A 13,091-nucleotide genomic window follows, 5' to 3' on the forward strand; every position below is an offset into this window, starting at 1 on the left:
CAATGGAGTGTTTAATTCATTCATATTTAATGTAGTATCAATGAGATAGATTTTATTTCTGCTATTTTGCTGTTTGTGTTTTGTATGTCATGACTCCTTTGTTTCTTCTCTGTTACTCCCTTATTTTATGTGAAAAATATTTTTTTGTGTACCATTTTAATTTTCTTGTTTCTTTTACTATTCTTTTTTGGAATTATTTTCTTAGTGTTTGCTCTGGGGATTTCAGTTGACCTCTTAATTTATAGAAGCTTAGTTAGAATTATTACCCTTAATTAATTTCAGTATTAAAAACTTTACTTTTCTGTAGATCTGTTTTCTCCCTTCCTTTCTTCTGTCGTGTTTATTTATATGTCTTTATATATTACAGCTCACCAACACACACAGTTTTATAATTATGGCTTTATGTAGTTTCCCGTTAAGTTATGTAGGAGAAGAGAAGAGTTAAAAAAAAAAATATATATATATATTTTTATACTGTCTGTTATGTTTACCTAAGTTTTATGTTTACCTTTGTAGTTATTTTTACTGGTGTTTTTTATATCTTCATGTGGATTTGGGCTAATGTATGGTCTCCTTTCATTTCAGTCTGAAGGACTCCTCTGTTTTTTTTGTTGATCTAGGAATGTCTTAAATTCTTCATTTTCCCCTACCCAGAGCCTAAAATTCGTTCATGTAAAGACTGAAATATCATTGGTCCGGAGAGGTTTCTCTGCTTCATTTTTGAAGGATAATTTTGTTGGATACAGAATTCTTGGTTGAGATTTTTAGGTTTGTTGTTGTTTTTGTTGTTGTTTTTTAATGTGTGTATGTATTTATTTTCAAATTGTTGAGGTAACTTGGTTCAGATTTAAAATTTTAAGACTTTGAAATCACTGCCACTTGATCTCCACTGTTTTTTTTCCTTTTTTTTAAATGAGAAATTATTTATTTATTTTATTGAGGATTCGTTGTACACAAAGAGTGCCTTCCCTGTTGTTGCTTTCAAGATTTTGTCTTTTCTTCCAGCAGTTTGTTTCTCATGTGTGTTGGTTAGGATCTCTTTAAGTTTATTCTATTTGGAGTTTGTTGAGCTTCTTGAATATGTAGGTTAAAATTTTATATAAAATGTGAGAAGTTTTTGGCCATTATTTCTCCATATATTCTGTCTTTTTTTCTTTCTTCTGGTATTTCATTATATGTTTTGTTGGTACGTATATATGATATATGTTGGTACGTTATAAGAACATGAACTCTTAGGCTCTGGTTTGTTTGTTTGTGCCCTGTTCCTTTTCTTTTGTTTCTCAGACAGAATATTGTCAACTGACTCCTCTTCAAGGTTGCAGCTTTTTTCTTCTCTCAACTCAAATTTGTTGTTGAGCCCTTTTGTGAATTTTTTTTTTTTAAGATTTTGTTTTTTAAAAAAAATTTTTTTTTCAACGTTTTTATTTATTTTTGGGACAGAGAGAGACAGAGCATGAACGGGGAGGGGCAGAGAGAGAGGGAGACACAGAATCGGAAACAGGCTCCAGGCTCTGAGCCACCAGCCCAGAGCCCGACACGGGGCTCGAACTCACGGACCGTGAGATTGTGACCTGGCTGAAGTCGGACGCTTAACCGACTGCGCCACCCAGGCGCCCCTAAGATTTTGTTTTTTTAAAGTAATCTCATGCCCAACGTGGGGCTCAAACCCACAACCCAGAGATCGGGATTTGCATGCTCTATCAACCAGTCCAGTCAGGCACCCCATCTAGTGAATTTTTTATTTCAGTTTTATACTTTTCATTTGTAGAATCTCTATAGGATTCTTATGTTTTCTGTCTCTTCAGTGATATTCTCTATTTGGTGAGACGTTCTTATACTTACCTTCAGTTCTTTAGAAATAATCTCCTTTACTTATTTTCGACATACTTATAATAGTTGATTTCAAATATTCATCTAATAAGTTCAGTCTCTGGGCTTCCTTTAAGGATAGTTTCTGATGACTGATTTTTGTGTTTTTTTTCTCTGTATGGGCCATATTTTCTTGCTTCTTCACGTGTATAAATTTTTTGTTGAAACGAGTCATTTAAAATAATATATTGTGCACCTTTGGACATCACAGTCTGTTTTTCTCTGCAGATTTGTTGTTCTTGGTGTTTGTTCCTCCCTGCTTGTTTAGTAATTTTCCTGAACTAATTCCATAAAGTCTATATTTTTTTCTTATGTGTATGGCTACTGAAGTCTCTACTTGGTTAGCATAGTGTCCAGCTAATGATTTGATAGACATTTCCTTGGATGCCTTAAACCAACCAGTCAGCCTCGCAGCCTTTGCTGAAGTGCTGAAGTGTATGTTGGGGAATGTTTTCCGTGTTCTGGTGGGCAGTTTATGCATCTCTGCCTTCCCCTTTTCTGTCTGCTTGTGCAGAGCGTCAAGGTCAGCCAGCGATGAGACATTAGTGTGTTCTCAGGTCTTTTCTTAGACTTTCCTACAGTCTTGCACCTATGCATAGTCTTTCAGATTCCCAGGAATGTGTCAGATTTTTTTCAAAGTCCCCTGTGGACATCTCATTCTCCATTTTTCTTTGTAAGTTTTTTGGTCGGTGTCTTTGTCCCAGTTGTCGTCATTTTAGGCAGCTGCCATGTTAAGCAGTTGTTGCTGATTCTTTTTGATCTTGGCTTCAGGCGTAAGAGTCTCTCCTACTGAATGTGCTGTGAATCATGTAAAATAAAACCCTGCGAATGGGGATTCTAGGATATGCCAGACAGGTCAAATCATTACAGTTCTCTTGGAATGGGGATTTTTATGGTGCTCCAGACTTGCTCAGCTCTTCCCAGTGGCTTCGAGGCTGCTGGTTTTCAAACTATTATGATTGTGAGGCTGTTGATTTTCAGCTGGTGAGTTGGTGATGGAAATAAGACACAGCAAAACAGTGAAAAGCTTGCTGTCCTTACCAAGATTGAGCAGTTTTTCTTGAAGAGGGCTCCTTGGACTGTAGCAAACCTTTGTTTAATTTCCAGAGCTTTGAAAAACTTGATTTTGACATATTTTGCGAATGTTTGCTTTGCTCTTTGGAGGAGCAGATTTTCTGTCATTTTGAAGGTCTCCTTCCCTGTTTGCTTTTATAATCGCACTATTTTCTTTATCTCTTTGGGAGTATTAATGATATATTTTAAAAACTTCTCATTCTTCTTCTTTCCTCTGAATTGGGATTCTGGGGTATACGTTTGTTCATCTTGGGACTCCCTATTTCACTTTAGAAGCTTTGCTCACGCATCTTTGAATTGGTTTGTCTGCTCACATTTAAGAGTAGTAGACTAAAAAGTCACTTAGCTCTGAGTGTATGACTGGAGCTTGTTGACTGTGAGCTTACTAGTGCTTTTAGGAAATTATTTTAAATTTATATTATAGGTTATTCTAGGAAGGAATAACTAGATCTCACACTAAAAAAAAAAAGCAATGCCAGTTGGGATTGAGGAGTTGGATATAAATTTTGAGTTCAGAAAAACCAGGAAGAAATGGTACCAGTTATTTGTGAGAATAGTAAAGAAATTTAATTCAGATTTGAGATCCAGAGATTTCACAGACAAAAATGAAAAACACTTGGTGGCTTCAGAGGGTAATCGTTACTTCGACACATCATTCAGTGTCTCTGAATGTATAAAACTCACCCTTTTTGGCTTGTGCAAATTCGCTGGTCCCAGGGAGGCGTTGTGTATTGCTGTGTTCAGAGCTAGCAGACGAAAGCCATTCCTAAGGAATGCTCTGTTGGGGTTAGACTGTCCTGAAGCCAGGTTACTGATCTCTTGAGGTGGTAGCCTTCTTAGGAGCCGCCGTATAGGCATCGCTGAGTAGAGAATGAGGTGCAGCTACTGAGACGGGTGTGGGTAGAGGAAAAGGCATGCCTTCCCGAGGGATTTCTGCATGAATGTGCAGGTACCGAAAAGGCAGCAATCATTTTAGCCCTCTCATCCCTAGTTGTTTGGGCCTGCTAGTTGGAGGGAATGTGGCCCCAGTGAGTGGACATTATCCCAGATGGAGCGTCTACAGTCTTGTTCTCAGTTGCCATTGACAAGGTGACTACTCTACCAGGAACGGATGAAATACTTGCCCCTCGCAGTAATTTTAGGACCAGCGAGGCTAGAGGTATACCTTGTCCCTACCTTGCAAACTTGCAGGCATGCTCACGTCAGAGGGTGTAGTTGTGACACAATAAAGCGGTAAGTTGGTCAGGGCATGCCCTGGCAACCTGTGTAGTGATGATATTTATGCGCTTTTTTATGCCACTGGAGATCTTTGGTGCTCATAAAAGGGAAGGTGATGGAAACATCATAGGAAATTGATTCTAAGACATTTTTCCAGATCTTTAGTAGCCTCTGGATTTGAAAGTGAGTTTTACTCATATCTGGTCCTCAGGTGACACAAGTTTTTTGTAATTCAGTGGTGCCAACTTTGATTAATTGGTAGTGGCTGCCTGGAGCAGGTCGGGGAAGGATTTTGAGGCTACATCTGGGCTTAGATGGAAAGATGGGCCAAGAAGATTGATCTCTGCCCTGGTGTGGCAAGGGGGAGAGGCAGTGTGTCAGGCCCCTTTATCCCCTCCATTTTACCTCTCTTTGCTGATGCGTAGTTTTGGCTCCCCTGTGACTTAGAATGTAACATCCTAAGTAGGAAAGAATGAAGTAGAAGCTGTGGAAATTAGGGACTTTACACACCTCAGCGTCTGGCCAGCTCAGTACTAGACTCGGTGAATGAACTCTGAAGGAACGGAGGCCAGAATGTGTGCAGTTTCTGTAGCGAGGGCAGGAACAGTCTTCACGCCGTGATGTAACTCTCCTGCATGACGTACAGAATACCAAAAGTACTTGGTTCCCATCCCTGTCCTGAAGAAGAGTCCATTCTAGTTGCGAAGAAAAGACAAACATGTTTGAAATGATTAGAGCTTGTATGACAGAATGGTTTGTAAGCAAGTGCTAAAATTTCTAGCCGGGTCCCTGGAATGGGTGGTGTAGGTTTGAACGCAAAAATATATTGCTTTCGAATCTCTGCCTTTACGCTTATTCCAGTGTGTCTGTTTTGGCTTGGGAAAGCCTAGTTTTTTCTTGACTTTTTCTACCAGGCGAGATTAGCACCCATCTACCCCACCCCATTTTCCTCTCATTATTGGTGTCACTAGGATGGACTATTTTGACTGGTTAAGGGATTTTGTTTCAATTAAAGTGTCAAGGTGAAAATGATCCATTAATAGAAAATGTCATGTAGATTTTTTTCAATTAAAGATTACCTAGTCACTGTTTGTTTCTGGAGAAATTACTCAAGCATTTCTGAATTAAGCGTAAGTCACAGAAAAGCCTTTATATTGTAATGTTGGTGCATTTGAACAATAACAGTCTGTGCTTAGAAATAGGAGAAATACAGGCTTTTCATAATGTATACATTTTGTGTCAAGTAGTCAGTTTAATGCAGTGTCTGAGATCACGGGCTCTGGATTCTTACTCTCCGGGCTAGCATCTCTACCCTGTGTTACCCTAAGCAAGTTACTGGGTCTTGATTTCTTCATCTGTAAAATGGGGATGATAATCTCATACATGGCTGTGGTAAGGATTAAACAAGATTTTTCAGAGAGAGCCCTAAGTCAGCGCTTGGTCTGTAAGTGCTTGATTATTATTGGATGTTATTAATGTTATTAATGTAGTTACTGTTTTTGTTATTAAGTGGGTTTATATCATTGACTTTTTTTTGGACTGTGATTCAGTTTCACATGAGTGTTTTAATATAATTGACTGTGAACAGTGATTGTTAACAGTCTTTACATCTATGTGTGCTTTTTCTCATACAGGTTGAATGTAATTTTTACAAAATTTGATGAAGTCCAAAAATCTGGAAACATGATCCAATCAGCAAACGGTGAGTAGAAAAAGCAGTTGTTCTATTTTTGCCTTTTCAGTTTTCGGTCCGAAATGCTCGTGCTATTTCTGAACAGCTGAATTTGATACCTTGAGAACAGTTTCTAGGTCTGAAGACTTAACCTCCATTGACCCTCCCCCTTTCCCAGGCCAGAGGCTATGAGGTTGTTGGCCTTCTTTTGCAGCTCGCACTGAATTCGGGAACTAATCCTGTTGGCTTTACTGTTACAAGCACATTTGGACTCCCTGGGCCTCTGCCGCAGCCGTTGCCCTTCTCCTGCTACCGAGCTGTCGTGCTCTTTTCCCTGTGCTCTCACGGTAGACACGCAACCACTGTCCTTGCTGTTACTCCCTCCCGGCGCCCCCGGGCTGTTTTCCATACAGCCATCAGAGGGATCCTTCTGTTTTTATTATTTTTTAATTTTTGAAATTTAAGTAGGCTCCACGCCCATCATAAGGCTCGAACTCACGACCCTGAGACGGAGTCACACGCTCTGCCAGCTGAGCCAGCCAGGCGCCCCCAGAGTAATCCTTTTAGAATGTAACTCTCCTGGTGTTAATCCCCTGTTCAGAATCCTCCAGAGGTTTTCCATCACACAGAGACAGCAGTTCGGTGGCTCACCATGGCCCACCAGGCCCTGACACGATCTGACGCTGGCTACCATTCTGATATCATGAGAGGTTCTTCTCCAAGGTTCTCTTGGCTCTACTTCCATTGGCCTCCTTACTAATTTTGAACATTCCACGCTTCTCCTGCTTCAGGGCCTCTGTGCTTACAGTTCTTTCTGCTTGAAACATTTGTCCCCTGGGTGTCCCCGTGGCTCTCTTTCTCATTCCATCCAGATCTCGGCTGCAGACACACTCCATTACCGAGGTCAGCCAGTATAGCATATCCAGTGTTCTAAGGGTACTCTGTGCCTTCGTCCTGTTTAATGTTCCTTCTTACTGCGTATCACTGCAAGATGTTTGTTCACGAGGGCAAGGACTTTGTATTATTCCTTTCTTTACCTTTAGTGCCTCAAAAGGTCCCTGGCATGTGGTATAGGTGTGCAATAAATATTGTGGAATAAATAAACAAAATAACTTAGACTTGAATTGTGACTTACTGTTTCTGGTACCTTTATTCCTTTCACTGTACCTTGTGAGGATGTTTGAGGACAAATGGATATGTCTTGTGATTCCAGAAGGGGAAGAAAAGACAAGCGAATCACTGTATGAGTGAAGTCCTCATAAAGCAGTTGCCAACAAGGACTTTTTCTAACTCTCAGATAGCTCATTGCATCATGGTGATTTCAGGGCTCTTAGATCACCACATAGCTTTCACGTTTTGAATATCTTGAGGTTGTAAAAAAGAGTTTGTCACTTTCAGGAAAGTTCCTCCTAGTACATAAAGGCAGAGCAGAAACAGGATCCAGGTCTTTTGACCTCTGCTCAGCTGTGTATCTACCATATCAGTAGGGAATTTGTCATTGGATAGTATGTTTCTTATAAAATGCTTAAAGACCTCTAAACATACTTTCATTAATCCCTCTTAACTTCTCTTTCATATGTTTGTAAAAATGTAATATTAAGAGGGGAAAAAGAATATTTACTATTATTATGCTATCACCAACAAATCAGTTTTCATTTATTTCATATTCACTTGTAGTTCATTTTCTGTAACTATATAATTTGTATGTAATTTTATTATGGCATAATTTCTGTACATTGCCCCCTACTTTAAAAAAAAAAAAAAAAGAACTTATTTATTTATTTATTTTGAGAGAGGGAAGGGCAGAGAGAGAGAGAGAGGGAGAGAATCCCAAGCAGGCCCAGCACTGTCAGTGCAGAGCCTGACATGGGGCTCCATCTCAATGAAACGCAAAATCATGACTGAGCCGAAATCAAGAGTCAGATGTGTAACCAGCTGAACCACTCAGGCACCCCTATTCATTTTTCTTTTAAAGTTTACTTATTTGAGAGAGAGAAAGAGCGCATGCGCGCAAGCAGGAGAGGGGCAGAGAGAGAATCCCAAACACTCTCAACCCTGTCAGTGCCAAGCTCAGTATGGGGCTCGATCCCATGAACCATGAGATCATGACCTGAGCTGAAATCAAGAGTTGGATGCTTAACTGACTGAGGCCCCCAGGTGCCCCTGAAGATTTTCTTTTTGAGTAATCTCTCGTCAACATGGGGCTTGAACTTAAAATCCCAAGATCAAGAGTTGCCTGACCTCCCAACTGAGCCAGCCAAATGTCCCATCCCTTGCTTTTGTATATACTTTTATATGTGCTTTACAATGTATCTGTGGTGGAGCTAGGACCAGGACTCTGGCCATCCAGTGATGAGTGGCACTGCTGGTGTGGCCAGGCAGGGCAGCCCAGCTAGTTGCAAGACACGGGCTCCCAAGTGTGTGTGTGTGTGTGTGTGTGTGCGTGCACGTAGTTGGTGTGTTTTCCTAGTTTAAAACTTGTTGGTACCAAGATAGAAAGTACCAGGTAAAGAGGTAAGGGCGGTGGCTGAAAAGTGAGTTTGTGCTTTATAGCCTGTGTTATAAATTATAGCTATGAAACAGAATCCCATTATGCTGCTGGCACAGGGAGAAGGACCACACCCATGTTGGAGGCTTGTCTGGGAAAGTGTGTGTATACTGAGTTTTAATGAACATGACACACAGGATTTAATCGTCAAGAATACTAAAATCCTGTGGTATTGGGTGCATCATAGCAACATTTTATTCTAAACGTCCACATGTAAATATTGCCCCTGCATGTCCCTATATGTATGTATATGTGGTAAAGCAGTAAGGACTGAGAATGAAAACAGTACTTTTAGGCATTTGTGTTAAAAATAATAGATGGTGAGGAAATTTTAATTCAAAACTTCCTGAAGGCCTTAAAATTTCAGCTTTCTTCTGAATATATGTAGTATTATTTTTTAATTGTTAGGGCCAAAACAGAATAAGGCATATATATAAAGATTTTAGAATTCTTTAAAAAAAATTTTTTTTTTCAACGTTTATTTATTTTTGGGACAGAGAGAGACAGAGCATGAACGGGGGAGGGGCAGAGAGAGAGGGAGACACAGAATGGGAAACAGGCTCCAGGCTCTGAGCCATCAGCCCAGAGCCCGACGCGGGGCTCGAACTCACGGACCGCAAGATCGTGACCTGGCTGAAGTCGGACGCTTAACCGACTGCGCCACCCAGGCGCCCCAAAGATTTTAGAATTCTTAACCCAGAGAAGTTTAGTCTCTTTACTGTAACTTTGAGAGACTTAGGTAAGATGTTCAGTAGCTGTCAAAAGCAAACCACTTAATTTCTTTCTTTTCTTGAGTCATTGAACATCCTGATAGCATAGAGAAACCGTAGTCAGAACATAATAAAACCCATCCCCCCTTCTAATTTTTGGGTTTTTTTGCCCATTGATTCCCAGTGGAACCAGTTTTTTAGTTGCTCTGGACATCAGACCATTGACTGCTCTGCTTACTGCTTTCTCCAGTTTGCACCTTATATAGGTAGACTCTGACTTTTCTGAACTCTTCTATTGGTTCTTAGAATTTTTGTAGATTCCTTGGCATTTTCTGCATAAACAAATCATCTGCAAATAGGAATAGTTTTATCTCTTTGAGATCTGTATACTTTTTCTTTTTCTTGCCTTATTGCATTGGCTAGAATTTCTTCCACTACATTAAGTACAAGTGGTGAGAGTAGACATCCTTACATTGTTCCCAGTCTTAGGTCCTTCACAACTAAGCATGATGTTAGTTGTAGTTGTTTTTGTAGATATTCTTGAGCAAGATGAGGCAGTTCTCATCTATTCCTATTTAAGTTTTTATCACAAGCAGGTGTTGGATTATTTTTGGAGGGGAAATCATCAGCTTATTTTAAATATTGAGATATAATGGGGGTGCCTGGGTAGCTCAGTTGGTTAAGCGTCCGACTTTCGCTCAGGTCATGATCTCACACTCTTGGGTTTGAGCCCCACAGCAGGATCTGTGCTGACAGCTCAGACCCTGGAGTCTGCTTCAGACTCTGTGTCTCCCTCTCTCTCTGTCCCTCCCCGGCTCATGCTTTATCTTTCTCTTTAAAATAAACAAACATTTTTTAAAACGTAATAAATACTGAGATATAATCTATAGACAAAAATTTACTTTTTTTATTTTTTTATTTTTTTATTTATGGGACAGACAGAGACAGAGCATGAACGGGGGAGGGGCAGAGAGAGAGGGAGACACAGAATCGGAAACGGGCTCCAGGCTCCGAGCCATCAGCCCAGAGCCTGACGCGGGGCTCAAACTCACGGACAGTGAGATTGTGACCTGGCTGAAGTCGGACGCTTAACCGACTGCGCCACCCAGGCACCCCAAAAATTTACTTTTTTAAAGTGTATAATTCTGTGTTGTTTTGTATATTTATGAAACTGTGCAGTTATCTAATTCCATAGTATTTTTATCACCTCCAAGGAGACCTATGATCGTTAGCACTCCCTGTTTTCTTCTCCCAGTCCCTGACAGCCTGCTTTCTGTCTCTAGGGAGTTGCTTATTCAGGACATTTTATATAAGTGCAGTCATAGATTTTATGGCTTTTTGTATATGACTTCTTTCACTTAGCGTAATGTTTTCAGGGTTTATCCGTGGAGTAGCATGTATCTGTATTTCATTCCTTTTTATGGCTGAATAATATTTCACTGCTGTATAGATACGACCTTATGTTATCCATTCATCAGTTGATGGACATTTGGGTTGTTTCCACTTTTTGACTATTGTGAGGAATGCTACTGTGAATAATTTGTCTGAATGTTGTTATGTGGAGGTGTTTTATGTGGGAATTGAAATTCCCTTGCTGTGGAATTGCTGGGTCATGTGGTAACTCTGTGTTTAACTTTTTGCCTAACTGGCACATAATTTTCTAAGTGTGTACCATTTACATTCCCACCAACAATGTATAAGAGTTGTAATTTATTCACAGTTAAGTCAATACTTGTTATTGTCTGTCTCTTTGATTATAGTCATCCTAGTGGGTATGAAGTGTCATTGTGGTTTTGATTTGCATTTCCCTAATGACTAACAGTGTTGAGTGTTTTTTCATGTGCTCATTTGTAGATCTTCTATAGAAAAATCTCTATTGAAGTCTTTTGCCCTCCCTTTTTTTCTCTTAAGTGTTGTTTGTGTTTTTATTTTCTTTGATTGAAAGTATCATTCAACACAATGTCACATTAGTTTTGGATCCACAACATAGTGATTCAACAACTCTATAGGTTATGCTGTGCTCACCACAGGTGTAGCCACCATATGTCATCATACAGTACTTTTGCAGTTAATACTGTATTCCTGGGGCGCCTGGGTGGCGCAGTCGGTTAAGCGTCCGACTTCAGCCAGGTCACGATCTCGCGTTCCGTGAGTTCGAGCCCCGCGTCGGGCTCTGGGCTGATGGCTCAGAGCCTGGAGCCTGCTTCCGATTCTGTGTCTCCCTCTCTCTCTGCCCCTCCCCCGTTCATGCTCTGTCTCTCTCTGTCCCAAAAATACATAAACGTTGAAAAAAAAAAAATTAAAAAAAAAAAAAAAAAATGTTTAAAAAAAAAATACTGTATTCCTTATGCTATACCTTTCATCCATGAGACTTACTCATTCCATAACTGGAAGCCTGTGCCTTCCATTCCCCTTCACCCATTTTGGCTGTTTTTCTACCCTTCTCCCCTTGGCAACCATCAGTTTATTCTCTATTTATGGCTTTGTTTCTGCTTCTTGTCTCTTTATTTGTTCATTCATTTGTGTTTTAGATTCCACATGTAAGTAAGATATGATATTTGTCTTTTTCTGTCCGACTTGTTTCACTTAGCATAGTACCATTTGTGTCCATCCATGTTGTTACAGATGGCAAGATCTCACTCCTTTTTATGGCTGAGTATTATTCCATTATGTGGACTACGCATGCGCGTGCGCACACACACACACACACACACACACACACACACACACCTCATCTTTATCCATTCATCTATTAATGGACATTTGGATTGCTTTCATATCTTGGCTATTGTAAATAATGCTGCAATAAACATATGGGTGCATGTATCTTTTCAAATTAGTGTTTTTGTTTTCTCTCGGTAAATACTCTAGGATCATATGGTGTTTCTGATTTTTTGAGGAACCTCCATAGTGTTTTCTACAGTGGTTGCACAAATTTACATTCCTATGAACAGTGCACAAGGGTTCCTTTTTCTCTGCAACACTTGCCAACACTTATTTCTTTTTGATTCTGTCTATATGACAGGTGTAAGGTGATATCTAATTATGGTTTTGATTTGCATTTCCCTGATGATAAGTGATGTTGAGCATCTTTTCATATGTCTGTTGGCCATCTGTATGTCTTTGGGAAAATGGCTATTCAGGTTCTCTATCCATATTTTTATTGGATTGACTGTTTTCTTGGTGTTTAGTTGTGTAAGTTCTTTATGTTGGATATTAACTCTGTGTTGAATATAGCATTTGCAAATATCTTCTCTTCAGTAAATTGCCTTTTCATTTTGTCAGTGGTTTCCTTTATTGTGCAAAAGTTTTTTATTTTGATGTAGTCCTAATAGTTTATTTTTGCTTTTGTTTCTCTTGCTTAAGGAGACAGTAAAGATACTGCTAAGGTTGAGGTCCAAGAAATTACTGACTCTGTTTTCTTTTATGAGTTTTAGGTATCACCTTTAGGTCTTTAATCCATTTTGAGTTTATTTTTGTGTATGGTGTAAGAATGTGGTCCAGTTTTGCGTGTAGCTGTCAGGTTTTCCCAATATCATTTATTGAAAAGATAGTCTTTTCCCCATTGTATATTCTTCCTTTGTCAGAGATTAATTGACTCTATAAACATGGATTTATTTCTCGGCCCTCTGTTCTGTTCCATGGATCTGTATGTCGGTTTTTGTGCCAGTACTGTGCTGTTTTGATTATCGTAGTTTTGTAGTATATCTTGAAATCTGGAATTGTGAGATCTCCAGCTTTGTTCTTCTTTCCCAAGATTGCTTTGGCATTTAAGATCTTTGTTCCATACAAACTTTAAGATAATTCTGATTTTATGAAAATGCTATTGGTATTTTGGTAAGGGTTGCATTGAATCTGTAGATTGCTTTGGATTGAATGGACATTTTAATAATTAATTCTTCAATCCAGGAGCATGGTATATCTTTTCATTTGTGTTGTCTTCAGTTTCTCCCTTCCCCTTCCCTTCCCTTCCCTTCCCTTCCCTTCCCTTCCCTTCCCT

At 39.6% G+C, this 13,091-nt stretch overlaps 1 protein-coding gene across 26 annotated transcripts in view; it reads left to right on the top strand.

Annotated features, from left to right (window-relative positions):
* The window catches only part of CLASP1 (cytoplasmic linker associated protein 1), a 277,455-nt gene that overhangs the window by 113,287 nt on the left and 151,077 nt on the right, over positions 1 to 13,091 (top strand). For all 26 annotated transcript variants that reach the window (XM_040474788.1, XM_040474793.1, XM_040474790.1 and 23 more), the window contains exon 8: positions 5,796 to 5,863. In XM_040474788.1, coding sequence (XP_040330722.1) covers positions 5,796 to 5,863 — 68 coding nt within the window. The remainder of the gene's footprint in view (positions 1 to 5,795; positions 5,864 to 13,091) is intronic.

The sequence above is a fragment of the Herpailurus yagouaroundi genome, unplaced genomic scaffold, assembly GCF_014898765.1.
Source record: "Herpailurus yagouaroundi ecotype Mexico unplaced genomic scaffold, PumYag 140, whole genome shotgun sequence".
NCBI lineage: Eukaryota > Metazoa > Chordata > Mammalia > Carnivora > Felidae > Herpailurus > Herpailurus yagouaroundi.